Source organism: Gopherus evgoodei, unplaced genomic scaffold, assembly GCF_007399415.2.
Source record: "Gopherus evgoodei ecotype Sinaloan lineage unplaced genomic scaffold, rGopEvg1_v1.p scaffold_34_arrow_ctg1, whole genome shotgun sequence".
NCBI lineage: Eukaryota > Metazoa > Chordata > Testudines > Testudinidae > Gopherus > Gopherus evgoodei.
Window position 1 is genome coordinate 1,297,250 of NW_022060016.1, and position 18,286 is coordinate 1,315,535.

At 58.8% G+C, this 18,286-nt stretch overlaps 1 protein-coding gene across 1 annotated transcript; it reads left to right on the plus strand.

Annotated features, from left to right (window-relative positions):
- Window positions 1-370: 370 nt before the first annotated feature.
- On the plus strand, window positions 371-12,887 carry ACP7 (acid phosphatase 7, tartrate resistant (putative)). Its single transcript, XM_030544425.1, has 14 exons — window positions 371-501; window positions 2,520-2,785; window positions 3,416-3,616; window positions 4,382-4,564; window positions 5,099-5,124; window positions 5,754-5,851; window positions 6,088-6,150; window positions 7,411-7,525; window positions 7,620-7,733; window positions 7,970-8,027; window positions 9,070-9,137; window positions 9,253-9,324; window positions 10,028-10,165; window positions 11,667-12,887. Exons 2-14 carry the CDS (start codon window positions 2,674-2,676, stop codon window positions 11,730-11,732), a joined length of 1,314 nt encoding a protein of 437 aa, XP_030400285.1. The 5' UTR covers window positions 371-501; window positions 2,520-2,673; the 3' UTR covers window positions 11,733-12,887.
- The last annotated feature ends 5,399 nt before the right edge of the window (window positions 12,888-18,286 follow it).

Consider the following 18,286-nt stretch of genomic DNA (forward strand, 5'->3'; position numbering starts at 1 on the left):
CCCCGCTGCAGGGTCTGACACCGGTTCTGGTCGCCAGCTGGTGTAAATCGGCGTCGCCCCCCGTACACACACCTCAGTGCCCCTCCTGCCCCGCACGCTGTTCTTCCACCTGGTCTCTCCCTACCCCCCCCCCGGCATTGGCCTCTGTGGGAACCCCCCCGCTCTAACCTCTAGACCCCCCTGCTCTCCTGGAGCTGGGGAGAGAACCCAGGAGTCCTGAGGTTCCCCCCCCTTGTTTTTCACCCCCTTCCCTATCCCAGCTTCTTTTCCGGTGTGGGGGCTTTGCCAGCTGGCAGCCTTGGCCCCCACCCCAGCCCCGGGCCGGACTGGCCGGCTGCCACCCGCTCGGTGCTTCCTGCGACCTGACGTCCTTCCGCCTCTGTCCCGCAGCACCGGCTGGTTGGGCTGCGGAGGGAGCCCGGTGCGTGTATCGAGCTGGCCGGGCTCAGCTCTTGGAGGGCAGCGGGGGAGCCTTGGCCGCGCGGGGGGCTGCGGAGCGAGGTAAATGCGAGTGCGGGGCTAGGGAGACCCCTGGCCGGGCAGGGGTGTGTGAGCGAGTGGTTAGAGCGCGGGGGGGGCGGGGGTGAGAACCAGGACTCCTGGGTTCTTTCCCCAGCTCTGGGAAGAGAGTGGGATCTAGTGGTTAGAGCAGGGGGGGCTGGGAGCCAGGGCTCCTGAGTTCTTTCCCCAGCTCTGGGAGGGGAGTGGGTCTAGTGGTTAGAGCAGGGGGCGCTGGGAGCCAGCACTCCTGGGTTCTTTCCCCAGCTCTGAGAGGGGAGTGGGGTCTAGTGGTTAGAGCAGGGGGACTGGGAGCCAGCACTCCTGGGTTCTTTCCCCAGCTCTGAGAGGGGAGTGGGGTCTAGTGTGTTTAGAGCAGGGAGGGACGGGAGCCAGGACTCCTGGGTTCTATTCCAGCTCTGGGAGGGGAGTGGGGTCTAGTGGTTAGAGCAGGGGGCTGGGAACCAGGACTCCTGAGTCCTTTCCCTAACTCTGGGAGGGGAGTGGGGTCTAGTGATTAGAGCAGGGAGGCATGGGAGCCAGGACTCCTGGGTTCTCTCCCCAACTCGGGAAAGGGAGGGGAGTGGGGTTCTAGTGATGAAAGTAGGTCAATGTTATTGATCTCTGAGGGCTGGGTTCTATTTCCTGGTGTCTCACAGACTCCCCACGTGACTTGGGGCAAGTCCCTTCCTACGTGCTGTGCCTCAGTTTCCCCACCTGCACAAACAGGGTCAATGACACTGAACCACCTCCCTCGGGGTGGGGTGGGTGGCTCATAGCAGCCAGGGAAGAACTGACCATGTCAGCACCGAAACTGGTGCCCAGCAAATTGCAGAGCACAGGCCTGGAGCTGGGCCCTGCCCCGAGGTGTCTGCGGTCCAGCTGCTGCCCTGCATGGGAATGCCACAGTGGGGTAGAAAGCTCCCAAAGCTAAAGATGGAACCCGGGAGTCCTGATTCCCAGCCCACTCCTCCCACTCTAACCACTAGATCCCACTCCCCTTCCAGAGCTGGGGAGAGAACCCAGGAGTCCTGTCTCATTTTCCCCCACACTCTAACACAGCGCCCTGACCTAAGAAGCACTAGATCTTCCTTCCCCATTTTCCCCCCCATCTCATGACCTGTTGTAATGTTGCAACACCGGCCTCTGGCTGACCCAGCTGGTCAGGTCAAGCTTACATCTCTGTCTGACTGCGCCCATCCCCTCCTGTGTGGAATCCTTGAGGTGGATCCATCCCTCAGTGCTTCTCCAATGACTGATTTCTTGGGCCTCACTAGATTCTCCCATCACTCCATGGCTAAGGGAGCTGGGGCTTTAATGCCAGGGCAAGTGGGCAGTACGGGTGGTATCTCCCCGGCACGACTCTCTCTGTGGTTGCACACGTCGTCCGTTTGCAAGGTTGTCCATCTGGCACCGCCCGAGCCCCTAACTAATTGGGGTTCTGGGTAGAGTTGGGGGGCGGGACGGCTGGCGTGAGTGGCAGCTTGGGCAACAGGGTGTGCCTGTTTTTCTGCCTCTGCTCTCGGGTTCACCCAGGAGCAGGACTCTGGGCTGCCCGTCTTGGTAGGTTAGCGTGCTGTGGAGGGGCACAGCTAGGAGCAACTGGCAGAGGAGGGGCAGCCGGTGTTGGCCTGGGGCTTGAGGTGGGAGGTGGAATTTTGGTTGCTGTCCCATGGTCCTGGGCACAGGGACCCCCATCCCCTCTCCAAGAGACTGTATCCCATCAGCCCCCCTTTGTGAGGGCGCGGGGGCTGTTTTTCCAGGCATCCCTCGCCTGGTGCTGAGATGCAGCTGCCTCTGGGGTGGGGTGTGTTGGCTGTCTCTACAGGGATCCACCATAAGGGACGTGTTTGTTCCTCCTATACCCCATCAGGGAGCCCCAGAGCTGGCTCCCCCGGGACCTCCTCTTAGCCTCCCCACTAGGAGACCCCCAGACCCAGCTCCCCCTTACCCCTGTTCCTAGCCCTCCAGCCGGGCCCCCAAGATCCAGCCCTCCATAACTCTGGGAATTTGCCCCCCAGGAGCTGCCTGGCCTCACCGCTCACGTATCAGGCTGTGGAAATCAGAGCCGCTTGGCGCTGACTCAGGACAACGGGAGGATCTGACCCGCTCACAGGCCAGCGCCCCACAGCTTTCGTTTCCCCGTCCCTCTCCCACACAGCCAGGAAGAGCAGGATGAGGATGGAGCCGCACGGCTGGCTCTGCCTGCTCTGCCTGGTGCTCCCCTGGCTGCAGTGCCAGGGCACGAAACGCACCCAACCCGAGCAAGTGCATCTCTCCTACCCCGGTGAGTCTGTCGGAGCCCCATCTCCTGGCTGGGGGACCTCGGGGTGGGGAGAGGCTGAGAGCCCAGCTCCACGGGGTTATTAATGTTTATATCATTGGGCCTGGGGTTCCTAGCTTTGGGAGGGGAGTGGGGTCTAGTGGTTAGAGCAGGGGGGCTGGGAGCCGGGATTCCTGGATTCTAAACCAGTTCTGGGAAGGGAGTGGTGTTGAGTGGTTAGAGCAGGGGAGGGCTGGGAACCAGGACTCCTGGGGTCTTTCCCAACTCAGGGAATGACCCTTTTGTCTGGCTTCAAGTGAGTCCCTACCCCTCTCTGTGCCTCAGTTTCCCAGCCCCCTGAAAACACTTCCCTGCCTCAGTTCCAGGGTGTTGGTGAGATGGGGGAAGGTTGAATCAGTTTCCCGGGCAGATCCAGCTCCTTGGAAACCGAGGGCTGGTTCCAGGCCTGGCCATAGGCCCATCCGGCGGGTCAGAGGCAGAGGGTGGTGCTGGGGCGGGGTAGGAGTGGATGGGACCAGCTCTGTGTGGAATTGGCCCTCGTAGCACCTAGACAGAACTGGTGGGGGGAGCGGGCCGCTGTCCCAGGGAGGACTCGGGCTCTGAGCGCTCACCGGGCTGTTTTAATCCTGGCAGGCGACCCCACCGCCATGACCGTCACCTGGACGACCTTCGATCCAGCCGGCTCCATCGTGGAGTTCGGCCCCGAGCCGAGCAGGGCCTTCACCTCCTCCGCCAAGGGCCACGCCAGCCGGTTTGTGGATGGCGGGTGGTTGCGCCGCAGCATGTTCATCCACCGGGTCACCCTGCAGGGCCTGGCCCCTGGGCAGCGCTACGGTGAGCGGGGGGCCTGGCGCACTGCAGACTTTGTCCGCACCGAGCCACCAAACTGAGGGACAGAGACAGGGGGCAGGGCTAGCGAACGGGCAGCACATGGGAAGGGGAGACCTGGGGACATGCACTGATGGTGGAGGAGCACCCAGACACCCTGTCACGCTCCCTGACGCCTTGTCACACTCACATGTGCCCTGACACATGGACATGCCCAGCCACGTGCACACACACTGAGAGGTGGGGCACACACACAAGCCCAGTGTCACCAGCAATATCCACTATCACCAGGTCCAAATCTGCGTTGGGCCCAAATACACCCCCACCCCGAGCACCCAGCCATGTACACTTCCCAATCTCTCTGTCTCACACACCCCCACACACGCCCCTTCCAGCCTCCAGCCAGTCAGATCCACGTGCACACAGCCCCTGGCCGTGCAAACTCAGCTCTCTGTGCAATCACGTGTGAACACACACAGAGCAGGGCTCATCTCCTGCAGCAGGGGCGCGCGCACACACACACACACACATCCAGCAGGGGGCGCGCGCGCGCATACACACACACACACACACACACACACACACACACACACACACACGGCAGGTGTCTACAGTGACTCGATGTCCTGATTTTATAGGGACAGTCTCGATTTTTGGGTCTTTTTCTTATATAGGCTCCTATTACTCCCCCCCAGCCCCGTCGTGATTTTTCACACTTGCTGTCTGCTCACCCTACAGGCGTCTGAGTCTCTCCCTGCTTTTCCCCTGTAGCTTATCGCTGTGGGAGCCCGCTGGGCTGGAGCCGGCCCTACAGCTTCCGGGCTCTGCAGAATGGCACCGACTGGAGTCCGCGCCTCGCTGTCTTCGGCGACATGGGGAACATCAACCCCCAGTCCCTGCCCAGGCTCCGGCACGACACGCAGCAGCGCATGTACGACGTGATCCTGCACGTAGGTCGGTGTCACGCCACGCAACCCCCAGGTCCTGGGATCGGGGCTGGAGAAGGGACGGGCTCGGGGTGGGGAATGGGACATGGGGCCTTTTCCCTCTAGGGGCTCTGGTGATCTGGCCCCAGGGCAGGGACTGGCTGGCTCAGGGGGCAGGGGATGGGACACGGGGCCTTTTTCCTCTTGGGGGCGCCAGCTCCCATCCCACCATGTCAGGAATGACGGACAGTCATCCTCACCTCACGACCCCGTTGGTGCCCCCTGGAACGAGCTCGCTGGGTCTGTGTCCAGCTCCTAGGATGCCAGGGGCTCTAACTGCCCCCTCATTGGGGATCTCAGCCAAGGACTGGACTTACCTCTCCACCCTAGAGAGCGTCTCTCTCCTCTCCAGAGATTAGGGCAGGATTCAGAGGGCATCAAGCCAGCACCGTTGTCTTAAAACTGGGGGGTAACCCCCAATCTGGGTAAAATCCCCCCCCAGGCCGCCCTCTACCCCCAGGGCAGAGCAGCTGATTCATAGTGATCCTCTTGTCTTTCCCAGGGGATTTTGCCTATGACATGGACCAGGTAAATTCTGTATCCACGCTGTCTCCTGCGCCTTCCCTTCTCCTCCGGCTGCGCCCCATCCTGCTCCTCTCTATGTTCGGGGGGCTGTCTCCACTTGCTGGCATCTCTGCAGTGGCGATCTAGGGCCAATGCTGGGAGGGATCCCCTGGGAGAAGGGGCTGTGTGCTCAGCTCTAAGGGCTTCTAGCAGAGATGCTTGGACCCCCATGCATGCACGTCCACCTGTGTGCGTCCCCACCCGGCCTGTGCGGGTATCTCTCCCCTGCCAGCCTCATGAACTCCGTGAGGTTCACAAACCTGCTCCAGCCCTGGAGCTAACCCAGCTGGCAGAGGCTGGCACGTGGCGGGGGCGAGTTTCATACTCCCAGGCCCATGGGAGATTGGAGCTGCTTTGGGATGTGCCAGGGAGGGTGTAGCCTGCGATAGGAATTGAAGCAACAATGGCAGGTGGGTTGGCCCCCGTCCACTCCACCCCCAATCCGTGCCCTGGCGCACGGATCTGCTCACCCACTTCCATGCACGTGGCCCGACAGCCCCCCGGGGTACACACAGGCCCCAGGCGTGTAAATGTGCTCCGAGGGCGCAGTGTTCCTGGGCGCCTCGGCTGATGCGACTGTCTCTGGGGTGTAGTGTAATGCCATGGTTGGAGACGCCTTCATGCGCAAGATCGAGCCCGTCGCTGCGTCGGTGCCGTATATGACGTGCCCAGGGAACCACGAGGAGAAATAGTGAGTGCGGGGGGAGAGGGGCGGATCTCGCACAGGGTGCCTATGGGGGTGACAGCTGGGGCAGGGGAAGAAGTGGCGGAGCTGGAGGTGTCTCCATCTGCTGCCAGGGGAGGGACTAGGAGCGGCAGCCTAGAGGCCAGGGTGAGGGGTGCATTAGGGATGCTTGAGATGTCAGGCTGGGAATTGGGAGGGTTAAATCCCCCCCGACCCCCCCCAATTGTTCTTCTCTCCCCCAGCAACTTCTCCAACTACCGTGCCCGATTCAGCATGCCTGGTAACACGGAGGGCCTGTGGTACAGGTGAGCACCCCGCCTCGCCCCCAGGGGGCAGCATTCCAGCCCCAGGTGCCCAACCCTGGCAGAGGAGCAGGGGAATAAGACTCTCTGGGCCTGGCCATACTTGGTTAGAGGGGGCGGGGGGTGGTTGGAGGGCGCCTGGGTACTATCCCAGCTCTGGGAGGGGAGTGGGGTCTAGTGCTTAAAGCTGGGGGTGGCGGTTGGGAGCCAGGGCACCTGAGTTCTATCCCCAGCCCTGGGAGGGGAGTGATGTCTAGTGGTTAGAGCTGGGGGGCTGGGAGGCAGGATTCCTGGGTTCTATCCCAGCTCTGGGAGGGGAGTGGGGTCTAGTGCTTAGAGCTGGGGGTGGCGGTTGGGAGCCAGGACGCCTGGGTTCTATCCCAGCTCTGGGAGGGGAGTGGGGTCTAGTGCTTAAAGCTGGGGGTGGCGGTTGGGAGCCAGGACGCCTGAGTTCTATCCCCAGCCCTGGGAGGGGAGTGAGGTCTAGTGATTAGAGCTGGGGGGCTGGGAGGCAGGATTCCTGGGTTCTATCCCAGCTCTGGGAGGGGAGTGGGGTCTAGTGCTTAGAGCTGGGGGTGGCGGTTGGGAGCCAGGGCACCTGAGTTCTATCCCCAGCCCTGGGAGGGGAGTGATGTCTAGTGGTTAGAGCTGGGGGGCTGGGAGGCAGGATTCCTGGGTTCTATCCCAGCTCTGGGAGGGGAGTGGGGTCTAGTGCTTAGAGCTGGGGGTGGCGGTTGGGAGCCAGGACGCCTGGGTTCTATCCCAGCTCTGGGAGGGGAGTGGGGTCTAGTGCTTAAAGCTGGGGGTGGCGGTTGGGAGCCAGGATGCCTGAGTTCTATCCCCAGCCCTGGGAGGGGAGTAAGGTCTAGTGATTAGAGCTGGGGGGCTGGGAGGCAGGACTCCTGGGTTCTATCCTAGCTCTGGGAGGGGAGAGGACTGGAGTCTAGTGGTTAGAGCAGGGAGGCTGGACTCCTGAGTATTATCCTCAGCCCTGGGAGGACAGTGGAGTCTGATGGTTAAAGTGTGTGTGTGTGTGTGAGTGGGGGGGAGCCAGGACTCCTGGGTTCTATCCCCAGCCCTGAGATGGGAGCAGGGAGGATTGGGAGCCAGGCCTCCTGGGTTCTGTTGCTGCTATTCACTCACTGTATGTTTTAAGGGGCATGCTATGTCCCCCATCGCGTGCCTCAGTTTCCCCCAGCATAGCACAGGGCTCGTCCTTTGCCCTCCCTCGTCACTGTATGATTCTGCTTCTCTGTCCCCCAGCTGGGACATCGGCCCTGCCCACATCATCTCCTTCTCCACCGAGGTGTATTTCTACCTGATCTATGGCTGCCACCTCGTCCAGGAGCAGTACCAATGGCTAGAGAGAGACCTACAGGTAGATACACCCCCCCACAACCCCTAGCCTGCCTGGCTGCCCACCCGCCCAGACTGTCTCGCTCACAGACTCTCTCTCTCCCCCTTGGCGGCAGGAGGCCACACGGCCGGATCGGCGCCGGCGGCACCCGTGGATCATCACCATGGGGCACCGGCCCATGTACTGCTCCAACAATGACCTCGATGACTGCACGAGGCACGAGAGCATCGTGAGTGTGTGTGTGCGTGGGGGGGCACTGCAGAGGAGAGAGGAGGATGCTCTTGCACCCAGCGGGGAGGGGGAGGCATGTGGGGAGTCCAGTGGGGACCAGTAGACTGATCCAGGGAGGCCGCTCTACATGGTGGGGGGGGACCTCGCTGGAGGGCCTTAGCAGAGAGTGTGGGGCAACCCGCCAGGGCCCCTTCCAGCTGCTGATTCCCTCCCCCCCGCTGTCTTTCCCCTCAGATTCGCCGAGGGCTCCCCCAACATAAGTATGGCCTGGAGGACCTGTTCTATAAATACGGTACCCGCTGCCCCTCACTCTCCATCCCTCCAGCCCCCTCCGGCGCCATCCACTCGTGGGGAACATGGGACGCTCCCCCCTGCAGGACGTATGCTGGGGCTGTCAGCTGGAGCCCCGGATTGACAGGAGGAAGGGGGGTGGCACCGAGGTGCTTTGGGGGCTCACGCCAACCAGGACGGGCTTCTGTCAACCCCTGGGTGCCTCTGTGTCAGACAGCCCTGGCCCAGAGCCCTGCCCCCAGCAGCCGTGGGGATGAGCCAGCCTGGGTACTGATGCAGGGAGACCCCAACGGCCCCGAGTTTCCCCTGCTGGGCCCAGTCCCTCTCCCTGGACGCTCCCGGACGTCAGCGACAGAGCCCACGGCCCAGGGACTTCGGCCCCCCGGCACCTTTCTCAGCTCTGGCCCCGGGTGATGGACACCCCGAAGGACTTTTCTGCTTTGATCTCCCAGTGTCTCTGCTTCCAGCGCCGCGAAGGATTCCTGGGGGCGCAGGCTCCGTCCCCCACCGGGCTGGTTAAGCAGCCTGCCCCCCTCCCCACCTGCTCGTTTAGCTTGATGGCTTTGGTTATGTTTTTCATTGCCCTCTGAGGTCTGGCCTGGCTCAGTTTACCCCGCAGGCCCAGGAAAGCGGGCGGCTCAGTGTTACTTTCTCTAGGGCCGGCTGGGTTTAGGTACCGGCTTGGCTAACTCCTTTTCACGCCTGTTCCCGGCCCACCTCGCTCATTCTTTCTGCACTGCCCGTACGCACAGTACGGCCTAATATGAAGGCCCTGGCGGGTCCCCGGTTGGTATATGATCCCTGCCACGTGTCCTTGTAGAGACACAGATTCTGATGGCAGCATGTTGGGGCAATGAGTGTTTCTTTGCCCGTCTCCTGCCTGGGCTCCCCCGCGATTCACTCGCGTCACACCCAATCTCTTAAAGGGCCGGCTCGCCCGGGGACAGGGCCCCAGGGCAGAGCACGCCTCGGCCCCCAGTCCGGCCATGAGTCTAAGATCTAGTGGCCAGAGTCCTGAGCTGGTGCGGTCCTCTCTTCACCAGGTGTCGACCTAGAGCTGTGGGCCCACGAACACTCCTACGAGAGGCTGTGGCCTGTCTACAACTACCAGGTGACTCCTGAGCAGGGGTTTTGGGGGTCTCTCCAGGGTCGCTGTCCGGCCTGGTTGGGAGATTGAGTCCGAGATCTGAGTCTGAAACGACTCCGTCTGCCTCCCCCCGCTGCAGGTCTACAACGGCAGCGCCAAATCGCCCTACACCAACCCCCGGGCGCCCGTCCATGTCATCACTGGATCAGCTGTAAGTGACAGCTGGGGCCCATGCCTGGCAGCGTGCCCAGCACCGCGGGCTGATGCCAACCACCAGGGGCCTGCCTCCGCTTGCCTTGCAAGTCAATGGTGACGCCTACCGCTGACGGCCGTGGGGCCGGGTGTCTCTGCCCGCGGTTTAAGGGCCTGACCCTGTTAAGCTCCAGATACCTCCCGAGTGGTGCTGAGTGCCCTCAGATCCCACTGAAAGTCAGTGCGGGCGCTTCCAGGATGGGGCCTAATTTAGAAGCCTGTTGGGGGGGTTAGTTTAAGGGCAAGAGTACGAGGAGTGGAGCTGGGCCTGATCCTGTCCTAGGACAGTCCTGCTGCATGGGGGGTGGGGCAGGATTGGGCCCCAGCTGCCCAGGGGATGGATGGAGGAGTGTGGGGGGGGGCAGTGAGTGTAAGAGGCTCCATGAGAAGATGGAGGGATCGGGGGAGGAGAAGTGAAGCTTGGGAGCAGGCTGAGAAGAGGGAAACTGAGGCACAGGCAGGGCAGTGATTCGCTCAACGGCACCGGGCTGTCCATCCAATGCTCCATTTGCTAGGCCGCCCTGCCTTGAAAGGGGTGGGGGGTGGAGGGATTGATATGCAGTGAAGGTGGGGCTGAGGAGTTTAGCTGGGAAGTAAGCTAAGAAGAAGCCCCACCCCCCCACCATGGTCATGCAGTGGGTTCTCCCCCCCTCCCCACACAGGGCTGTAAGGAGAGGCTGGACCCGTTTGTCCCCAACCCACGGGAGTGGAGCGCCCTGCGCATCGAGGACTACGGCTACACGCGCCTACAAATCGTCAACCGCAGCCACATCTGGCTGGAGCAAGTGTCTGATGACCAGGTCTGGCACGGCAGGCGGATGGACCCCCCAACGCCCACCTCGCCCTGCCTGGTCCAATCCCTGCCTAGGCAGGCTCAGTGTGCATTGGACTGTGCAGTGGAGCCACTGCAGGGGTATCGGGGCACTGAACATTAACCACTAGACCCCACTCCCCTTCTAGAACCAAGGACAGAACCCAGGCGTTCTGATTATCAGCCTTTCCTGCTCTAACCACCAGACCCCACTCCCTTTCCAGAGCCAGGGATAGAACCCAGGCCTCCTGACTCCCAGCCACCCCTGCTCTAACCACTGGAACCCACTTCCCTTCCAAAGCCAGGCATCCTGTCTCCCAGTCCCCACTCTAACCACTAGACACCACTCCCCTTCCAGAACCAAGGATATAACCCAGCACCCCTCTGCTCTAACCATTAGACATCACTTCCCTCCCACAACTGGGGAGAGGACCCACGAGTCCGGACTCCCCAAGCCTCCCATCCCCCAGCTCTACTCACTGTCCCCCCCCCACCCCGATTGCTCCCAATTGCACCCAGCTGTCTGCATACACCTTGCCCAGTGTCATCACCTGGACAGCTCCCACCATAGCAACCTCTCCCTGAATCTTAGCCGGCACCCATGGGGTGTCACCATGAGGCAGCAGCAAAGGAGGGAAACCCTGGGGGTAAAGCAGTCCTGAACTCTCCTCCAGCCCAGGGTGGGAAAAGTCTGGAGCTGGGCGGCTCTGGAGAAAGGCACGGGAAGCAATTGAGCCTGTCCAGCTCCAAGCGGATAGAGGGGGAAAGCAGGGAGGGGAGTGGGGTCTAATGAGTAGAGCGGGGAGGAGAGCTGGGAGTAAGTGCCGGCACTGCCGAAGGCTGTTGGGAATCTGGCTTCCGTGTGGTCGGAAGCCGGGCAGATCCCTGCTGTTCTGGTCCTTCTACTTCGGTGGGTTCACACTGGAAACAGGCCTGAGCCATGGAATCTGGACTGGAACCTCCCAGAGTTCTCCCCACCTCTCTCTAAAGCAGCCTCACCTTGAGTTCAGACCCTCAGGGTCTTGATTTCCAGCCTTCCCTGCTCTAATTGCTAGATCCCACTCCCCTCCCAGCATTAGGAGTAAACCCAAATCCGGGTAGCTGCGGTTTGCTATACGTGGATGTTTCCTTCGTTAGAAACGTGATCATCAACTTCATATGAATCCTTAATCGGTGCTTCAGATCAAGGGGGGGTGTGGGGCAAGGGTTTGGGGGAATCCAGAATGTGGGAGGGGAAATAGCTCTAGAGATCTGGGGGGATGAGGCACATCTTCATGCCCCTAGCGATATACTGCAATCCCACTGCTGCCACCAGTGTGAACGTTGCCCCTTTGTGGTCCCAATCCATCCCTCCCGTCCACATTCCCGACACGTTGCCATAGACCCGCCCTGGGTTCTGAGGCTCACCATGAAGCTTATCTGGGTTCTGAGCAGTGGGGAAACGTCCCCTGGAGCCACCCCTGAACCCGAGTCCTGGTTTTGTCTTTCAGGATGGGAAAGTCGTGGATGGGATCTGGCTCATCAAGGAGTTGCACGGCCCCAAAGCTTGGCATTAGCCTGGCAGCAGGCACCCAGCCCTGAGTTGAGCAGAGGGATTGCGTCCCCAGGACACCCTGAAATCCTCGTTATCTGGGTGGAGGCAGAGCTCCCTGCGGGGCTACAAACGAATCTGATCAAATCCAAAGGCTGTTCTTGCAGTCCCTGATGTATGGCACTGGAAGGACACGCCTGCCCCTGCAGCTGGGGAAAACCTGCTGCTGGGTCTTTATGATGGTGAAAAAGCACTTTGCTGCAACTGGGTGTATTAGGTCTCAGAGCACTTTATACAGGTGGAGTTGTGTCTGTGTATTCCTAGTTTTTGGCAGGGGAAACTGAGGCACAGAGAAAGGAAGAACCGTGACCAAAATCATGTAGGGGTCTTGCTTTCCAGTCTTCCCTGCCCTAATCACTAGACACCATTCCCCTCTCAGAGTCAGGAATAGAACCCAGGAGTCTTGATGCCCAGTCCCGTGCTCTAACCATTACACCCCACTCTCCACCAAGAGGCAGGAACAGATACCAGGAATCCTGATTTCCAGCCCCCCTGTTCTAACCACTAGATCTACCCCTCACCCCTAGGATGTCAGGAATAGAACCCAGGAGTCTTGATGCCCAGCCCCATGCTCTAACCATTACACCCCACTCTCTGCCAAGAGGCAGGAACAGACACCAGGAATCCTGATTTCCAGCCCCCCTGTTCTAACCACTAGATCTACCCCTCACCTCTATGATGTCAGGAATAGAACCCAGGAGTCCTGACTCCCAGTCCTTTGTTCAGTCCACTGGCTCACTCTGCCTCTTACAAAACCCCCCCCATAGAGTTAAAATGTTCTCCAGATTTTGCCTGAGGCATCTCGGCCTCTTGAATCTTTCTAGCCCTCAGACTGTGTTGGGGGGAAGGGGTGCCGGGATCTGATGCTTTTCTCTCCTTATTTGTTCCTTCCTCCATGAGCTGACGCTCGGTACCAGGCCTTTTCCCCTGCTGCTGGTTCCTGTAATGCCATAAGCCCACTAGGAGCTGCAAGGCGGCAAGCGATGGGGCTAGATTTGCCTTTCGCCATCAAGCGTGGCCCATGGTACATCTCTGAGGTTCCTTCTATGATCCTTAAGGCTTCGAGCCACACGCTGGGTCTTTTGTACTGATGCTCTGGAAATTAACGCAACAAAATCAAGCTCAAAAAGTGTGCGATGCCCGTCTCCTTCAGACGCCGCTTGCTTTGCCTTGGTGCCTTGACTGTTTTAGGGCCAGATGCTTCTCCGGTGTAAATCAGGAGGCGCCCCCTCCAAATCTTTGAGTCACAGAGAGGAGACTTCAGCTGTGTCACCGGCCCCTTTAAGGGGAGATGGACTGATCAGCTGCTGAAGCTGGGGGGGTAGAGATCAGGTGATGGCCTGAGGAGCACCTGGCCAGCAAGGGCTCAGTTGAGGGGACGGATGGCAGGCAGGCAGGCAGTCCGGTTTTATGGTGTCTCCCAGATAGGTGGCTGGCACAGGGAGAATTTCCAGGAGTCTCTTGCTGCGAGGGGTGTGGTGGGGGGCGGGAAGTGTCTCTAGGAGCTATCGCCCAAGAGCAGAGGAGCTACTTAACTTGGGTATTTTGCCTATCCGATTATGGATACACAGTGCCCTGCGCCAAGGGCGTGAGATAGACGCTACTGTAGCATTTCTCCTCCGTGGGCGGGTGAGAGAGCCTGCTGGCTTCCAGGTTCCTCCTAGATCATCGCCACAGTTGGGGAAGGGCCAATGCTAGGCCAGATTTCTGCTGCCCTTTGTGGAGAGCCGTGGGGAGAGTTCGTTCTTTCCCCACACTTACATTGGCGGCCGTGAGGTACTGCCCGCCTCACTGACCAAGACTGTCTCCCTGCCTCCCACCTCTTCTCCTGTACGGGCTTGTCAGCTGTTTTGGAGCAGGGACCATCTTTTTGTTCTGTGTCGTACAGCGCCTAGCGCGATGGGCTCTGTGACTGGGGCTCCTCCGTGCTAAGGCAGCTCAGAACCCGGAGGATGAAGGAGCTCGGTTTCCTGTCTGGGCTTTGATAACGGTGTAAAAGTCACTAGTTCGCGTTAACCGTTTTAAGCTACTGGCTCCTATTAAAAGAGACTGAAAGAGTGGGACTTCTCACCTTGGAGATGGATAAGGGGGAACATGGTAAAAATGGGGGAAAAATAGTGGGTGCTGAGCCCCCACTGGTCACAGCTGTTTGGCGGCACCGCTGATTAGCTGGGAGAGGGGCTTGGGGGAGGGCAGAGAGCAGCAAGTGGGTGGGGATCTCGGGGAGGGGGCGGAACAGGTGGGAAAAGGCAGGGTGAGGGCGGGGCCTCAAGGGAGGGATAGAGTGGGGGCAGGGCCTCAGGACAGAGCAGGGGTGCAGCACCCCCTGGGAAAAGAAAACCTCAGCGCGTATGCCTTTTTCACCCGTTAGCCAGTGGAACTCACTGTCACATGATCTCCTGGAGGCCAAGAGTTTAGCGGGATTCAAAGGGCGAGTGGGCATCTCGACTGAGAACCCAGCTCGCCAGTGTTAGCTTCATTAATGCTGCACTTTAAAAAAAGATCCCTAGGTAGGCTCTAGTCCAAACAGAAATTAATTCAGGGAAGTCCGATGGCCTGAGTTATGCAAGAGGTTAGACTGGCCCCTTCTGGTTCATAATCTCTGAATGAGGCAGCTGAGTACAGAATGGCCCCAACATCAAATAAATTAGATGGGAGGGTTGCTTGGCTGTACATGTACCTGGGCAGAATACAAGCAAATTCATTACTGCAAGGTCTGCAGACCACCAGGGCTTGGTTTGCCCGTCTCTGGTAGAGAGATGGGAAGAGGAGCGAACGCTCTGCTAAGTCAAGTATCAGAGGGGTAGCCGTGTTAGTCTGGATCTGTAAAAGCAGCAAAGAATCCTGACGAAGTGGGTATTCACCCATGAAAGCTCATGCTCCAAAACTTCTGTTAGTCTACAAGGTGCCACAGGATTCTTTGCTGCTTCTGCTTAGGCAGTACAAGAGAGGCGCCTTCCTAGCTAAGGCCCCTGAAACTCTTCAGGCCGCCGGTTTCCCCAGAGAGCTGAGTACAAGACCTGGGCTTCAATTCTGCCTTTCCATGGGGTCCTTTGAGCTCGTTAGCACAGTTCTGTATGGGGCCCGGATGAACAGGACGAATTAGGAAAGTATTCCTAGAGCTTTTGGTTAGGTTTTGCCAGGGCTATAAACCCTCATGCTTCAGGGCATGAGCAGCCCTCTAACGATCGGGGTCAGGAGGGGACTTCCCCTGGCTGCAGGTGACTCCAGAATTGTCCACTGGGTGGGGAAAGGTCTCTTGCACCTTCCTCTGAAGCAGCTGGGAGGAGGCGGAAGCCTGGGCTAGGGGTGGCTCCGTGCTCCGAGCCAGCCTCTGTTCCCAGTAGGGTAGGAGCTGCACAGAGCTGGTTGGGAGAAGCTGGTCCCTGCTGCTGGGAGCAGTGTCCAAGGCCTGGAGGTGCTGAAATGAGGCCCCTCCCGCCCCCTCCCCCCAAGCTGGCAGGAAACTCCAGCATGGGCATGGGGAGCCTGTGCCACTGCCGCCGCCGTCCCTGTGTCCTGCCTGCCCTGGGCTGCGGTGGCAACTCGTTCCTGGGGATTGGGGGAAGCAGGGCTTGATATTGGACTGGGATGGGGGGGTTATGTTAACAGGTGAACCCAAAAGGGCATGAAAAAGTTTGGGGCCCCACTGATCTACATAACACAGGCCTTTATGCAGTGACCCCGGTACAGACCCCAGTGACGTGTGCTGTTCCCAGCCGGGCTGCGAGGCAGACTCCATCACCAGCTAAGATGTGCTGGATGATGCTACCGCTGTCTCCCGTCCTAAGGCTAAACCCAGGACCTCCAGTTTCCAGGGCACTTTCACCAGCACTAACGCCAGCTATCGCTAGGTCAGGGGTCAGCCACCTATGGCCCGTGCGCTGAAGGTGACACGCGAGCTGGTTTTCAGTTGCACTCACACTGCCCGGGTCCTGGCCACCGGTCCGGGGGGCTCTGCATTTTAATTTAATTTTAAATGAAGTTTCTTAAACATTTAAAAACCCTTATTTACTTTACATACAACAATAGTTTCGTTCTATATTATAGACTTATAGAAAGAGACCTTCTAAAAACGTTACAATGTATGAGTGGCACACGAAACTTAAATCAGAGTGAATCAATGAAGACTCGGCACAGCACTTCTGAAAGGTTGCCGACCCCTGCGCTAGGTTCTCCACACGGAGGCGGAATTTCTCTGCTGCTGAGCATCTCAGAGCGACCTTACAGAGCCCAGACAATTCATCTGCAAAAGCCCCAGGACTTTGAAATCTGGCTGCCAGCGAAGGCACAAAGATTGGCAGAGAGTTGGCAGTGACCCACGCACACCTAGGAGAAAGGCATGCAGGCCAGGCAGGGGGCATTGGCGATTTTATTAATCAGCCATCTATTGCTGTAGGGTTTTCTTGCTAAAAACAGCTGTGCAATATGTCCTGTGGGGCATGTGGGAGTGGGGGGGGAGGGAGGGGGGATGATCCTCATAATAACTAGTATCAGGTGGTATCCGGGTTAGTCGATATCCACAAAAACAACAAGGAGTCCGGTGGCATCTTGAAGACTAACAGATTTATTAGGTAAAAAGCCCCCTTCTTCAGATTCACTGACTAGTGCATAACTAGTGCGTAATAATAATAATAATAATTAACTAGTATTACTTACCCAGCTCTTTTTATCCTGTGATCTCAAAGCGCTTGCCAGTGGTGGGTCTAATTTATCACCCTCCCTCCCCCGCAAAAATCCCCACTCTGATTTTGCAGATGGGGACATTGAGGCACAGAGAAGGGAACTGATCTTCCACCCATCAGCAGCGGAGATGGGTATGGAACCCAGGTATCTGGCCTTGCAACACTCCCTCCTCATTCTTTTAATCATCCTGACTTGTAAGCCTCTTTCTAACCACCAGAGCCCACTCCCTCCTAGAGAGAACAGAACCCCGGGATTCGGATCCCCAGTCCTCCCCCCTCCCCCCGCCAATAGCTAGGCCCTGCACCTCTCCCAGAGCTGGGCATAGAATCCAGGAGTCCTGGCTTGCTCCCCTCCCCCAACCACTAGCCATTTTGCAGCTCATTTATTTATGATATAAGGCACCTATATCATTTGATGATTTATTTGTATTATGGGACCCTCTCGGTGCCCCAGTTGTGACCCAGGACCCCGTTGTGCTAGGTTGCCTGGATGCCCAGACAGCCCCATCTTCTCTCTCTCTGCTAGCAGAGTCCCTCCAGGACCCAGGCAGCACTGTACCTGCTCTGTGATAAAGCAGGGGCTGTTGCTTGTCAGGGCTGCCAGGCTGGCACTGAATTAACTCCAGTGACAAGCTGATGACTATTATTAGCTGCCATATGGGTGGCTCATTCTTTGCCTTACACTGTCAAAGTGCTTAATATAGCAAGTCGGTTAGGGCTGATTGCTGGCAGGAACAGTTGCTGGGAATGGCTGGGTTCTCAGGGGCAGTGCCGGCTGTGTTGGTCCTAAATACAGCCCAGGTGGCAGAGCCCTTTGGATTGTGACTTTCCCTTCGCCCAGTCAGCCTCATGACCCACCTGGGAAGTAGGTATTATCCTCACAGAAGGGGAAACTGAGGCACGGGCAGGTGAAATTACTTGACCAAGGCCACACATCCGGACTCTAACCTCTAGACTGCAGGACACCTGGGTTCTATGTGTGCTGCTGGGAAGGAGTATTGTCAATGGACTGGAGGAGGGTGGTGACTGGGATTCAGGACTCCTGGTCAAATACTATGAGAACACCACAAGGGTTTGCAACCCCGGGGTCTCATATCTCACCTGATGAGGACGTATCATGGTGCAATGACGGGACCGAGCGATGCCGGGTCTTCGTCTCATGATGTCATCTTGCAGCATGGTGTCACGTTTCAGCCGGACCAAGTGACTTCAGGACCCCAGGTGATGCGGTCGTGTCAAGCCACGCCGCCACATTTCCAAGATGATGTTCGGGTGGGATCAAATGACCTCAGCGAAAGAATCATCGTGCGCCATGGTGACAACCCCTGTGGCTGGATGACATCATGCCTTTTGGTGATGACCTCAAAGCACAACATGATGACACCCTGTCTTGCTCTGATGACATGATTAGGGTGCCATGGCAACATCACATGCTCAAAATGGTGGCACTGCTGTCACAAGATGACCCCTGACCCCCCCTGGCAGTTTGGGAAAGGTCAATATGTGCCACCCCCCCACGCCTCCATGCCCATTCCCTCTTCCCGGGCTGAACCCATACTGCACAGAGTGGGGGCGACGTCCCCTTTAAGAGAAGCCACGCCCCTTTCCCTCCTCCCATCAATCAGCCTCTCCTCCAGCCAATCAGAACGCACAATGCCGCCAGCTCCCTCTTCCCCCTCCCCCGAGTGGGCAGTGCTCGCAGAGCGGCGTCGGTTCTGGCCAATCAGAGGTGGAGAATGGGAGGCAGGGGCGGGTTTTCCTCCTCTGCCTCTCAGGAGGCGGTCCCTGTTGCCGGGGGAACGGGGCAGAGCAGAGGAAGGCGGGGGGGGGGAGG

What these genes read in the sequence shown, in the direction of transcription:
- ACP7 (XM_030544425.1), top strand. Translation starts at nt 2,674, where the DNA reads ATGAGGATGGAGCCGCACGGCTGGCTCTGCCTGCTCTGCCTGGTGCTC. An exon ending in CGACGTGATCCTGCACGTAG is followed by an intron (nt 4,565 to 5,098) that starts GTCGGTGTCACG and finishes TGTCTTTCCCAG; the next exon opens with GGGATTTTGCCTATGACATG. An exon ending in GGCCTGTCTACAACTACCAG is followed by an intron (nt 9,138 to 9,252) that starts GTGACTCCTGAG and finishes CCCCCGCTGCAG; the next exon opens with GTCTACAACGGCAGCGCCAA.